Here is a 14838-nt window from a genome sequence, read left to right as displayed (position 1 = left end):
AGGAAATCCTTCCAGGATATTCTACAAAAACCTAATAAACAGAAAAACAAGCTTCTGCTGTGAATTGGAATGAGTTTATCACTAGTAAACGTCCAATCCATTTGAACTGGGAGGGTGGCAGCGAATGAACATTCTTTCATTCGCTGCCATCCCTCCCACTTCAAACGGATTGAACGTCTATGGCCGTCAGTGGCAGCCAATGCCAGGCAATGAGTAATTTTGGGCCATTTAAGGTCATTTACCTGTTGATTTTCAGTTACCTCCTGTTCATTTTGGGGTATTTTATGGGTCATTTGCTGTTTTATTTTGCGTTGCAGAACTGGAAGTTACGTGGGAATCACCCAAATGAATAGGCAGTGACTCAAACTCAACAGGAAATTACCTGTCAATACCCTAAAATGAAAAGCAAGTGACCTGTAAATGCCCCGAAAATCGGACCGAATGACTGTGAATGATCCGGTTTTGAATGAACGAACGTTCCCAGTCTAAATGGATTGGTCGTCAAGCACCGTCAATGGCAGCCTTTTGGACACTTTTTTAAAACGATATCTCAATTCTTGACAGCATATCTATAACCTTTTGGGATACAAAGCATCACGATATATCACCTTTTCGATATTTTGTCACACCCCTAGGTGCCTATACTCTTGGTCCGCAGTGTACACTTTAATGCTACTCTGTGATAGGTCACAATGTTTCTTCCTGTACTGAATACCCTCTCTGAGCTCGTGTTCACGTTGCATCAGTTCCCTCTGGTGTAATAAAAGTTTAAATCTATTGACTTGTCAAACGTTATTATTTCTGTTGACAACAATTATCATCATCTTATAATTTTTATCGTTTTATTGCCCAGGGTTAGGTGAACCCTTGAAGAATGAAGATGGTCTGAGTGAGGCCAACAGAACGGCGGAGCCTCCAAGCGGCAGCAACAGCTCAATAGGATTCCAGGCAGATGATTTCATTGCTCCTCCATCAGATAGCAACAATGTCATGTCACACTTGCCTTACAATGTTGATGAGGATGACGACGTTCATAAGAAAGCTTACAGTGATGACAAACTCAAATGCCCTCTGTGTGGGAAAACCTTTGCTAATAAGTATACATGTCGTACGCATATGAAGACCCACTCTAGTGGCTTTTCCTGCTCAGTTTGTGGTAAAAAATTCACTCAGAAGAGATGCTTAAATAGTCACGAAAGAAGCCACCTTGGTGAAAAACCTTTTTCCTGCTCTGACTGTGGCCGAAGATTTACAGAAAAAAAAGCTTTAATAATACACACAAGAACCCACACTGGTGAGAAACCTTTTTCCTGCTCAGCTTGTGGTCAAAGATTCAATGTTAGGGACAATTTAAAAAGACACATAAGACTCCACACTGGTGAGAAACCTTTTTCCTGCTCAATTTGTGGGCAAGAGTTTACTTTAAGTCAAAATTTTAAAAGACACACAAGAATCCATACTGGAGAAAAACCTTTTTCCTGTTCTGAATGTGGCCAAAGTTTCATCGAAAAGAAATCTTTAAATATACACACAAGAATCCACACTGGTGAGAAACCTTTTTCCTGCTCAGATTGTGGTCGAAGATTTAGTCACCGAAGCACTTTAAAAGTGCACATTAGAATCCACACTGGGGAGAAACCTTTTTCCTGCTCAGTTTGTGGTCAAAAATTCAGAGTTAGGGAAAACTTTAAAAAACACAAAAGAATTCACACTGCTGAGAAACCTTTCTCCTGCTCAGTTTGTGGTCAAAAATTTACTCAGAAGGATCAGGTTAAGAGACACGAGTGTTTGTTGGCGTGAGAAGCGTTGGCCAATGACGGTTTTGCCTGTCATCCATGCTGGCTTCATCGGTTTGTGCACGCAAAAAGATGGTATTCTGTGGACCTTCCTCAAATCCTGTTGAAGGATCACACTTTTGGCGCTTTATATGTCGTTCGTCCAATCTTAGTTTGATGTAGAATTGAATGGAAAGCTATGGAATTTATATTATTTTGTTTCAGATTCAAACTATTTTTGAATGCTCTTATGATAACATGCAAACATAGGTTATTTTTCACTTATGTATACCCAAAAACTGTTAAAACGGGGGGGTTGACAATACTTCGCGGTTTTTCCACTTTACATGGTTGGTTTGGACCCCATAAACAGTGATAATTGAGGGATCACAGTATATATATATATGTACTATATATAATATAATATATATATATGTACATACACATATACACACAGTCTCTCATTTCTGCAGATATTTAAGTATATCTGTTTATGGGACAACACTGACAAAATTGACACTTTGACACAATGAAAAGTAGTCAGTGTGCAGCTGTATTGGAAAAAACACCTGTAACATTTTTATGACCTTTTTATGATCTTGTAACCTTTTTTGTGACCCGAATTGTTCCATATATGTATAACTATACACATATAAACATAACTGCGTCATAATTGCTTTTTAACTGCGCCATAACTGCCTTTGAGAAAAGTAACTAAATGTGTGCTCTAGGTGCACACATTCTTTTGGACTGATAATGCAACTTCTTATCAGGTTATGCTCGCCTCTCTGACGGGAGTTTTAGCTCATTGCTATGGTAACCAAGATATATGATGCTACTCAGAAGTGCAACGAGTGAACCAATTATATTTGGACACGAGACTAATCTCCTTAAGAGGTTGGCCAACACATGTCAAATTTACCATGTTTGGGCAGGCAATGTGTCTCCTGAGGGCAGGGGTTGGCCCCCTCTGTTCTTACGTGGCATATGTCTATAAGAGCGGACTTTTTCTGGGCCACACCTAGGGTCGGTCAGAGGATTCACGCGTAGTCGCTCGGCCGGAGTTCCTTGATCGCTCAAACCAGGAACGTTGTGTGGCCCTCCGTTCATTGTCGACAGGTAAGAGCTTGATTTCATTATCATAGAGGAACTCGTTGCGCTTTGGTGCGGGGATACTTTTAGCTTCGACAACTAATTATCTAGCGCCAAAGTTATGTGTGTGGATGTGTTTTTTAACTGCTTCGTAGGGTTTTTTTGACAATTCAGACCTAGCGTTGTAGTTATTCTAAGCTATGTTTCTTATTCTGAGTGATGCTTGATGTTGTTTTTGCTTGCTTTTGTGGGATTGTAATCAGTTAGACTCCATTTATTCATTTATTTGCAATTTCTAATCAATAAACATTGTCTATTAAGCAAAAGTGTGCCTGTTGCTTACTCACTGCGAACCTTGAAAATTTCGTAAAACATTTTGGCGTCACGGACAGGATAATCGTATTACTTGATAAATTGATTAGAATTGATTGGAATTGCTGTTTGATAAATTGAATTAAGTAATACTGGGAATTTGTTGTTTGGTAAATTGACTTGAGTAATACTGGGATTGTGTTGTTTTGGGATTTACGTAGTACTCGATAAATTGAGTGAACATTCCGGTACATTTTTGGTTTAGCGTTATCAGTAGCGCGGGAAGTGTCGTCGGCGCGCGGGTTCGCGGCCCAGCCAAGCCAGAGAGGTGGGAGTGAATAGTAGGGCGACGCTGAATGACTATAAGACGTTCATGGTGACATTGAACGCTGTCGAACGCGTGAAACGGTATAGCGCGGGGACCGGAAGGGACCGGAAATTTCAAAGTAATACTAAGTGAGACGTAACAGAATAGCAATGTTTAAGAAATTGCGGAAGTGTAATGTGACAGAAGCTGAGGAGTCGATCGATGGGGTGATCGTAACTCCTGGTTGGGAAAAAGAACCGTGGAATGGAATTGCGTCGTGTTTGCGCGGATGCGGTGATCGTCCCGATACGTGGATTCGTTAGGGGATTGTACTACACACGATGTCAGATGAATAGGAATTTCTGTGGATCTGTGTTGACAGTTAGTTTGTCATTGAGCTCAAATTGTATGTTTTTTATGTTTGGTCTGGTGTGAGCCACTGGTAGAATGTATGGTGATTTTGATTTGTATTTGAAATTGTGCTGTCTTGTATGATAAGTCATTGGGGATGGTTGTTGTTGTGTGACTGAATGTGAGGCTGCGTTGCGTCATGATTCTTTTTTGCGAGGCTCATGTGTAATAGTTGACCGTTTATTGCGTGTGGATAATTGTAGTTATTGTCGCGTGACTGATTATGATTTTTTGCGTGGGATCGTGTGTGAATAGCTGACCATTTATTGCGTAAATGGCTGACCGTTTATTGCGCAGATTGGAAAAAACGGGTTTTTCAACATGAGGAGTGCGGCCCTTCGGTGGCATCCGCTGGGTTTTTGCCCAAATTGATTATGAGGGGAGGTTGTAATTGCAGCTGGGAATATTCCAGCCCTTTCCTTATATTATTTAGGATAACATCGAGAAACAAATTGGGAAAACAGGTAAAACAAAAATGATTTTAACATGGAATTTCATTAGAGATGAGAATAGATTGTTGAGCTCAATTGAAACTTATGGAATGTTAAAGATAATTAATTATCAACGAGCTCATGGATTTAAAATGTGTTAAGACATTTGATTAACTGATTAATTGAATATGACTGAGGGTGGGAACAGCTCCATGCCAGCATCTGCTTGATCAACAGATGACGGTATTCCAGTTCCCACCCAGAAGCTCAAAACAACAAGGATTATTGATAGTGTTGACAAATTATGTTAATGGGAACAGTGATAAAGTGATTATTCACCTTGATGCATCTGTAACAGTTGAGGTGTGGTATTGGCAACTTAAGGGTTAATAATGTACACTCACTGTCATGAGTTGCTTTATTGATAACTTGAATTTGACATGAGTTGCTTTATTGGTGATTTGAATTTAAAATTTTTTCTTAAGGAATTGAAGATGCTAAATATTGTCTAGGCTTATGGCTTTTGGATCACATGCTGATTGAATTTGGCTGTCTTTGTTCAGCTGTGACCTCAGTGGCTAATAGACAATTCTAGATTTCGTCGTCACGTGGAATAGTGGCCAATTTTGTAATGAGTGACCACGGCAAAATTTATAATGTATGTAATTACAGTAAATTACAAAAGACGGAACTGAACAATTTGGAAAGGGAAGGGATTTTGACTTTTCAATGTTAGAAAGAAGGTGCTTTTTGTGCCATTAAAACCCTTGGGTGTTATTTGTCCATTTTTTGGCTTTTTTTGTTTTTTTTTCTGTGTTTAAAAGGAAAAAAAGCATATGAAAAAATACACTAGGGAGCTGATATTTCCTGCAGGATACTAAATCATGTAGAAGTTCAAAATGGCACCATCCGGGAATTTCTAACTCAGGGGTTTTCAACCCAGTCCTCAAGGCACACTGTGGGTCCTGGTTTTTGTTCCAGCCGATCCAGCAGAGACAGTTGAACCAATGAGGCTTCTGCTAAAACAAGCCACACCTGACTGCAATCAACTGATTGCACTTGTAAAACACCAGATTGGGGAAAAAGTGTTGTCATCTTGTTTGGTAAGAATGAAATCCTGCACCCACAGTGTGCCTTAGTGGAATAGGTTGGGAACCCCTGTTCTAACTTATTGCAAACAGGCTGGGAAGATTTGCACTAAACTCTTGTTATTTTGCCATTTTTTGGCTCATTGACTCCCATTATAAATCATGATTTTTGATATGCTGTAAACCTGATGTGTTATAATGCATTTTCCGTGATTATTGATGCAATCGCTTCTTTGGCGAGTCAAAAACATGCAAAAAGAGGAATTTGTGTGTTGTCACCCAAAAGTCACTAGTTGGAGCCATAGGCCAATACATGAATTTGCTTGCAAAACTCAATACAGATTAGTAAAAAATTAATGCGATAAAAACGGTTGGCATTACAAAAAAATGGGTGTTTATGTGTCTGAGCTCACTTTCAGTCTATTTGGGCATGCATATTTGCAATTTTGCACGTGTGCACGAGACAATAAACCGGTACTTCCCGGAAATGGAAAAAAACCAAAACAAAAAAACACGTGTTTATTGTTGTCGTTTGAACTTCAACTCTTATTGGTTGGGTGTTTGAATTTCTTTACTCTCATTGGTTCTGGGCATGGGATCACCATTTTGCATTTCTTCCAACACAACTGTGCTCGATGGCGGCGAGAAGTATTTCACTGCAGAACACGATTCGGATGGTGTTAGAAAATCCTGATTCCGACGACGACCTTCGTTCGGACGCTTCTTCGGCGAGCCCAGAAGACATTGAAGAAATTCTTCCGGACTTTCGATGCCGGAGGAGGACGACTTTGATGACGAGAAATGGGAAATGGTTGACAACATAATGACGGAGATGAAAGCGGGGAGCAGAAGGCGGGGGCACGGACATGACCACGTTGAGGCGCATGACGAAATGACGGCGATCGAGGCAATGACGAAAGTGAGTAAGCACATGTTTTGCATATCAAGGTTTGTCTTGTAAAAGCTGATCAAAGTTCAAAGCTGTTATTGTTGTGCGTGCTTGTGATTTGCAGGCCTGTGCCACATACTCCTGCCGCCGGCGCGCACTCAGGTGGCCAATGTGTGAGTTTTTTCACATGCTGGACTTTTCGTTCTTCAGCGCATTTGTGCTGTTCACGGAGATCTACCCTGAGTGGAACGTGAAGAAAAGCTACAAGCGCCGACTATTTCTTGAGGAACTTGGCAAGGCTCTAATTCGGCCAGAAGTTCTAAAACGGGAACCACCGCCTTTTGCCGAAGGCTTGGGAGAGCAGCGAGCTGGACCCCCGTCCAAGCGCAAACAATGTGGCCTTTGCAGAAAGCCACTTTGGGCTTCGAACATAATAATAAATAATAATACATTTTATTTATAACGCACTTTACATTTAAAAAACAAATCTCAAAGTGCACATCATGAATTCTGTATATTGTTATTATGTTAACTGTTATATTGTATATATGTTTTGTAAAATTGTTAACATAAATTCTATCATCAAATCAGTTGTTGTCACTTTGTCACAGTCTTGTTCTTAAAAAATCTATTGTTACGACTTTTACTTATCCAATGATGTAATTATGTAATATAAAATACTTTAGTTTGATTTATGTATACCCTATATAGCATAGTTAGTTTTGCTATTAGGATAATGCTGCTATTATTGTCCATAGGAGGCAAAAAAAAAAAAACTTATGTGTAGATAGGTCTGATGCCACTGAATATTGTGAGTGGTTGAAAGTGAAAAAATATTCAGAAATGACTTAGTTATCACACTTCAAAGGAAAAGCCATTTTTTGGACAAAATCACAAGGGTTTAGAGTAAATGAGAAAACTGCAATTGTGTAAAAACTGGGCATGCATAAAAAAATTGGTTGTTAAGACTTGTGGACTTATTCAAGCCTCTAACTATGTCATATGGAATATTCAAATTAGACTTTTGTTTTTTATATATATACAGCATAGTTACTTTTGCTATTAGGATAATGCTGCTATTATTGTCCATAGGGGGCATTAAAAAATAAAAAATATTAATAAAAAAAAAAATATACGTGTAGATAGGTCTGATGCCACTGAACATTTTGAGTGGTTGAAAGTGAAAAAATATTCAGAAATGACTAAGTTATCACATTTCAAAGGAAAAGCCATTTTTTGGACAAAATCACAAGAGTTTAGAGTAAATGAGAAAACTGCAAATGTGTAAAAACTGGGCATGCATAAAAAATTTGGTTGTTACGACTTGTGGACTTATTCAAGCCTCTAACTATGTCATATGGAATATTCAAATTAGACTTTAGTTTTTTATATATATACAGCATAGTTACTTTTGCTGTTAGGATAATGCTGCTATTATTGTCCATAGGGGGCATTAAGAAATAAAAAAATATAAAAAACTATATATGTGTAGATAGGTCTGATGCCACTGAACATTTTGAGTGGTTGAAAGTGAAAAAATATTCAGAAATGACTTAGTTATCACATTTCAAAGGAAAAGCCATTTTTTGGACAAAATCACAAGAGTTTAGTGTAAATGAGAAAACTGCAAATGTGTAAAAACTGGGCATGCATAAAAAAATCGGTTGTTATGCCTTAAGGACTTATTCAAGCCTCTAACTATGTGATATGTAATATTCAAATTAGACTTTTGTTTTTTATATATATACAGCATCATTAGTTTTGCTATTCGGATAATGCTACTATTATAGTCCATAGGGGGCATTAAAAAAATAAAAAAAAAATAAAAAACTATATATGTGTAGATAGGTCTGATGCCACTGAACATTTTGAGTGGTTGAAAGTGAAAAAAAATCAGAAATGACTTGGTTATCACATTTCAAAGGAAAAGCCATTTTTTGGACAAAATCACAAGAGTTTAGTGTAAATGAGAAAACTGCAAATGTGTAAAAACTGGGCATGCATAAAAAAATCGGTTGTTATGACTTAAAGACTTATTCAAGCCTCTAACTATGTGATATATAATATTCAAATTAGACTTTTGTTTTTTATATATATACAGCGTAATTAGTTTTGCTATTCGGATAATGCTACTATTATTGTCCATAGGGGGCATTGAAAAATTAAAAAAAAAAACTTTATATGTGTAGATAGGTCTGATGGCACTGAACATTTTGAGTGGTTGAAAGTGAAAAAATATTCAGAAATGACTAAGTTATCACACTTCAAAGGAAAAGCCATTTTTTGGACAAAATCACAAGACTTTAGTCAAAATAAAATAACGCCCAAGTTAAAGGGTACATTTAGCCAGGGAATGTGAGTGGAAGACATACAGGACAACTTATAAGATTGCAGAAACCGCCGAGTTACCTGTTCGAGCTACTCCGGGTTCGGCTGGTCTTGATTTACGACTCATATGTCCCAAGGGACACTACGGGTACATTTTACCTAGATCTGGATTGTCACTTAAAGGGGTAACTATACTTGCAGGGGTTATTGATGCTGATTATCAAGGCGAATTGGGGGTTGTAATGTACAATCTGACTTCAGAACCGTTCATTGTGAAATCTGGCGATTAACTAAGTTGTAAAATCATGCATTTTTTGCTGAAATAATAGCACAGGTGAAAGACCAGGTGGTTACTGTGTTATATTCTGGGGAAACTAAATGGGTTAATGTTCCGATACAAAAATGTTATTTACGGGAAAATTGATACAAAAATGTGTCTGGTCCGAAGCGTTTGAAATCTCTTCTGCTTCTTCTAGCCTGACGATTGATAATGTGATGTGGAGGCGGTTTATTGGGTCATCTGCTGGGAGATCGCTACGGCTCTGCATGGTGGATGACGCTCGGGGAGTCCGGTGTCCAAGGGAAGTCGTCCCTGCTCCTGCACACCAGGAGTCGACAATGCAGGAAGGGTTCGCAGAGCTCCCATGGTGGCTGCAGGATGCCTCATCACGGTCACGTCTGAAACACCTGTCTGTCTGTGGCATCTCGACAACAAAACGTGCCACTCACGCAATGGCACTGAGTGGATGACCGAGGTCACGTCTGACCTATGGATCTCGAACAGCACGGAAGTTCAAGGGATCGGATGGGTTCTATGGCCCATATTTGCTGCTCCTGTTCCTTTGGATCCCCCTTCTGGCCCCTTTGCCCCCTCGTTTGCCCCTTTTGTCCCCAGATACACCAGCTTGGCCCCGATTTTGCCCTCTTGCACGTATCTTGCTTTGGAGAAAACGCACACGGAGATTCACTGGATCGTCTTGTTTCCCCCTTTCCCCACATGTGCCGCACGGAAACAGCGTGCATGGTACGACACCCTTCTGGGTGGAACCGGAACCGTGTTAGGCATCTCTAACACGATTGATGGAGAAGTCACCAGAACTATGTTGTCCAACACCGGAAGTGACATTGCGCACGGTCTCTCGACCGTAGGGCTTTGGTTGCCCACATCTATCGTGCCTCATGAAGAAGCAGCGTCTTTATTCTTAGCACAATTGTCATGGGATAAAGGGATGTGGGATGAGACACGCGAAGTATTAACTAATATTTCTAATGCATTGAATATGACTGTGTGTAATTTACAGGTACTTAACATGAAATTACAGCAAGAAAGGTTCCTAAGGGTGGTAACATCAGCCTCAGTAGATCAATGGCGTAAGGTGTGGAACATCTCCACTGAGTCTTGGGTAAAGGTATATCCTGAGAAAACAATATGTAATGAAACTGTGTCAAGGAATGTGGTTGCAAATGACTGTGACTAAACCCTTATTAGTTTGCAGATATCATGTTTTGCCTGTAATTACAACTAAAGCTTATTATTTTGTGAGACCTCAAGGGGAATGGTTTAGCCCACAAATCAATCTTACTTATGACTTAAGCGGATGCGACACATCGGATAAAGGTATTGCATGTATGAAACAAGTAATGTATCAAGAAGCATGTTTTAACGCGACACAGGCATTGTGTGATTGGTATGTAGAAAGACCTCATGACTTGCTATAGACCCTACCCACGTGACGTCACAACTCCGCTCTCCTGAATGGTACCGCCCAATTGTCCGTCAAAACATAGTGTTAACCTGTTACGGCTACGTACATTCCTCCTATTTACGGCGTGTTTTTCTGCTCCTTAACATTAATAATCAAAATGGTGAAGGCGTGTGTGGCTGTTGGTTGCACTAACAGAGAAGATGGAAGGAGAGACTTGAAGTTTTACCGTATTCCGAGGGATCCAAAGAGGAGAGCGAAATGGACGGCTGCAATTCGACGTGAAAAGTGGGCACCAAAAAATCACCACAGACTATGTAGTAGTCATTTTATATCCGGTAAGATGCATTTAAGTTATACTTAGAGTGTTTTGGGCTGACAAATAACCACAATTAAGATCATTGCTAGGCTAATCACCGACAACATACACGTATGTATGTAGTGAGAGTGCTATCGCTAAACCATATAAACATTAAAAGCCTTAACTCCATTGACAAACGACATGAAATACATTAGACTTGACAGTGGATGTTAGCAATAAGAAAAGATTTTGAATTGAAAATTTCGTAACTCACCTTTCCAAGCACAAGATAGATTCCTGCCGAATTTTCGTGGACGAGGACCTGTTTCACCCAACCAGCAACGAAGTATTTATAAGCCTCCAAGCTCTTGAAGTTTTTCAAATTTTCGTGAGAATAGGCTGATTTTGTGTGGACAAGATAATTGTAAATATCAGCGTAGCAGATGTCAGGCAGACGGGGCGAAGACAGTGGGTCGAAAAACATCGATTTGGGCATCAAATATGGATCTGGCGACTGTATAGAACGAAGCTTTTCCACATAACGCCTTTTATGCAACACATCCAGTGAGTTTACGGCATCAGAAAGCACCGGGTGTTCCATGAAATGCATTTTAAATTCCTCGATCAATTGAAACCAATGCTAATACAGAGACAAAATGACGGACAAGTGGGCGGAACCATACAGCGAGCACGTGGTTTTGTGACGTCGGTGGGTAGGGTTTATATCAGATAGGACCCCACTCTATTTGTGTAGCTACTATGAAACCACACCCACAGTTGCCTAAAACACCGTTTTCGGGTTGTCTTGACAATGTGGAGTTTTTCATTTGGAATAATCAGACCTTCAAGCTAACTAATTTTACCTGGAGCCAGCGCTTAACGCCGGCACAGTGGGAGGCATTACGTCTTCCTTGGAAAGTGACGCTGGAGCGCTTTAGCAGCGCACTAAACCGTTCCACGTTGCTTCAAAAGATGATTGAGGAACACAGGTCTAACGTTTCCAAGCTTAAAGTGTCCACATTGATAGCTCAAAATGAAGTGGTACATGCAGCCAAGGAAATTGAGCAGGAGTCTGCTCATCATTGGTGGGATATATTTACTGGGATGTCTATGACAGCAAGACAATATTTTGTACCTCCGATGTTTATATTAATCATTGTATTAAGTATACTCACTGCTTTGAATGTATGTGTTTTTTGCTATGTCCGAAAGGTAAAACGGTCGTTAACTAATAAAATGTATACTTTAGCCCATCAATGAGAATAACAGTTCAAACAACAAATTCTTGGTACAATCGGTACGTATGTGAATTGACTTTGCACCCAGAAGAGCCAGGACATGTTTTTGAGTATACTCGAAGTATAGGGTGTGGATATACTCGTCGTGAAACACGTTTTGATAACACGCATTGAAATGTTGACCGGTGTGGTGCATTGCGATCACCATTGGTTTCAGTATGCCCATTTTTACGATGTGCCATGGTTTCAATGGATATTTGATAATTGGGAACAATATATTGAAGGATTAATTAATTAAGGGGTTAATGATGGACCCAATCCGGGTCAAAGGGTGGAATGTATTGGAAAAAACACCTGTAACATTTTTATGACCTTTTTATGATCTTGTAACCTTTTTTGTGACCCGAATTGTTCCATATATGTATAACAATACACATATAAACATAACTGTGTCATAATTGCTTTTTAACTGCGCCATAACTGCCTTTGAGAAAAGTAACTAAATGTGTGCTCTAGGTGCACACATTCTTTTGGACTGATAATGCAACTTCTTATCAGGTTATGCTCGCCTCTCTGACGGGAGTTTTAGCTCATTGCTATGGTAACCAAGATATATGATGCTACTCAGAAGTGCAACGAGTGAACCAATTATATTTGGACACGAGACTAATCTCCTTAAGAGGTTGGCCAAAACATGTCAAATTTACCATGTTTGGGCAGGCAATGTGTCTCCTGAGGGCAGGGGTTGGCCCCCTCTGTTCTTACGTGGCATATGCCTATAAGAGCGGACTTTTTCTGGGCCACACCTAGGGTCGGTCAGAGGATTCACGCGTAGTCGCTCGGCCGGAGTTCCTTGATCGCTCAAACCAGTAACGTTGTGTGGCCCTCCGTTCATTGTCGACAGGTAAGAGCTTGATTTCATTATCATAGAGGAACTCGTTGCGCTTTGGTGCGGGGATATTTTTAGCTTCGACAACTAATTATCTAGCGCCAAAGTTATGTGTGTGGATGTGTTTTTTAACTGCTTCGTAGGGGTTTTTGACAATTCAGAACTAGCGTTGTAGTTATTCTGAGCTATGTTTGTTATTCTGAGTGATGCTTGATGTTGTTTTTGCTTGCTTTTGTGGGATTGTAATCAATTAGACTCCATTTATTCATTTATTTGCAATTTCTAATCAATAAACATTGTCTATTAAGCAAAAGTGAGCCTGTTGCTTACTCACTGCGAACCTTGAAAATTTCGTAAAACAGCAGCTTATATAATAGAGTTAATTTATTTTCCCCTCAAACTTATTCAAAATATTACCATTCATATCTAAACCAGGGTACCCGCGGGTTATTAAAAGTATTAAAGCATTGAATTTAGTTTTCCATTATTAAAGGTATTAAAAGTATTACATTAGCTGCTGTAAGTCTGGAATTTTTTCACCGTGGTCTGGATTTTCAAGAACATCTCAGTGCAACCTAAATTATATCCGTTTTTTTTTAAACTCCATAACGAAGATGACGCATAAAATTTTTACGATGCACTGGACTACAAATCAAAATGCAACTCGTGCGTGCCAAACCACCACAACCGGAAAAACGGAGAATCCATCCACCTCTGCATCGGGAATGCGTCCGTTTGTCGGTGGAACGAAAACCCTGCAGGCAGAGGTATTGTGGATTCTGAACACCAAAACAGACCACCATTCATATACTTCAAATGAGTCCATTGGTGATCTGTTTCGGATATTACGTCATTTTTGGTCGGCATCGGCTGTCACAATGTTGGTCATATTGCGTTTTGTTCCAGAGGGAGCGTTCCCGATGTCTTAACTGTATTTTGTAACGAATTTTCAGTTGGCAGAAAAAAAACGCACATTTTCTTAATGTTTAAATAATCTACATATTTTTGTGACCATTATAAATGCATTTACACAATGAAATAACACTGGAAAAGTTTGTTGAACATAATGTTGCTCAAATCGTGTTTTTTTCCGGAGGGAGCCTTCCCGACTTCGTAACTGCAGCCAATTTAAGCTCATCAAGACTTTTAAGACAGTTAAAAATGGGCCTAAAAAGTCCAGCCCGACCCGAACTGGTCCGCGGGTATTAAAGCCCAACCCGCGTTTTGTGTGATAACATTTGTGACGATGTTTGCATAAAAGCCTGTCTTTTATAACGAATTCTCAGTTGGCAGAAAAAAAAACGCACATTTTCTTAACATTTAAATAGACTACATATTTTTATGATCATTATAAATTTATTTACACAACGAAATAACGCTGGAAAAGTTTGTTAAATATAAATAAACATGCGGTTTTGCGGACTCGCAGAGGGGGAGATTAAAAAGGGCGTATAGGCAGAGGCGTCGCGTCCCATTAGGCAAACCATGCAATTGCCTGGGGGCCCCAGCCAGAAGGGACCCCCAGAGGGCCAACAGATTTAGCACACGCAGCTTTACTGCACTATCGCAGTGACAAGTGCAACAGTGCTAGTGAAAGCCTTGTGTCTGAGTTCCCTGAAGGCGCCCCTTCACTCGCTCTACCCCCCCCCCCCCCCCCCCCCCAACACACACACACACGTGACTCGAAGCTAGAGTGAGCGGCGATTTGGCTATTTTTTAACTGGCGTATATCCAAAATGAAGAGAAGCTATCCTCCTTGAGGCGACAAAAGAAAGACAAAGCAGAAGAGGAGAAAAGGAAGCAAGACAACGGTGAGTGTACTATGTTACTGTAGTTTTATGTCCTAATGTAGTAGAACCCGAACACTTTGAGTGTCCTAAAAAGCGCTCTATGAGACCGAGGCGTTATTATACTTTTATTAAATATGCTATTGCTCCAAGTCCAACTTTACCACTTACTTGCACACGCTCGAAGGGCCCAATGTTGCTTGTTGCCTGGGCCCCCCGGGGACCCTTGCTACGCCTCTGCGTATAGACCCTACTCACCTACGTCACAAAATGGGCGTGTCGCTGTT

At 40.0% G+C, this 14838-nt stretch overlaps 1 protein-coding gene across 4 annotated transcripts in view; it reads left to right on the top strand.

Moving 5' to 3' along the window:
* Nucleotides 1-13066, top strand: part of LOC130906335 (gastrula zinc finger protein XlCGF8.2DB-like) — a 61215-nt gene extending 48149 nt beyond the window's left edge. For 2 of the 4 annotated variants that reach the window (XM_057820573.1, XM_057820574.1), the window contains one exon: nt 854-13066. In XM_057820573.1, the coding sequence (XP_057676556.1) occupies nt 854-1800 (947 nt within the window). In that variant the 3' untranslated portion in view covers nt 1801-13066. The remainder of the gene's footprint in view (nt 1-853) is intronic. The other 2 variants (XR_009061306.1, XR_009061305.1) reach the window with 2 other exon arrangements.
* Nucleotides 13067-14838: the final 1772 nt, after the last annotated feature.

This window comes from Corythoichthys intestinalis, chromosome 18, assembly GCF_030265065.1.
Source record: "Corythoichthys intestinalis isolate RoL2023-P3 chromosome 18, ASM3026506v1, whole genome shotgun sequence".
In the NCBI taxonomy this organism is placed as follows: Eukaryota; Metazoa; Chordata; class Actinopteri; order Syngnathiformes; family Syngnathidae; genus Corythoichthys; species Corythoichthys intestinalis.
Note: the sequence above shows the minus strand (reverse complement) of the source record. Positions and strands in the feature narration are given on the sequence as shown.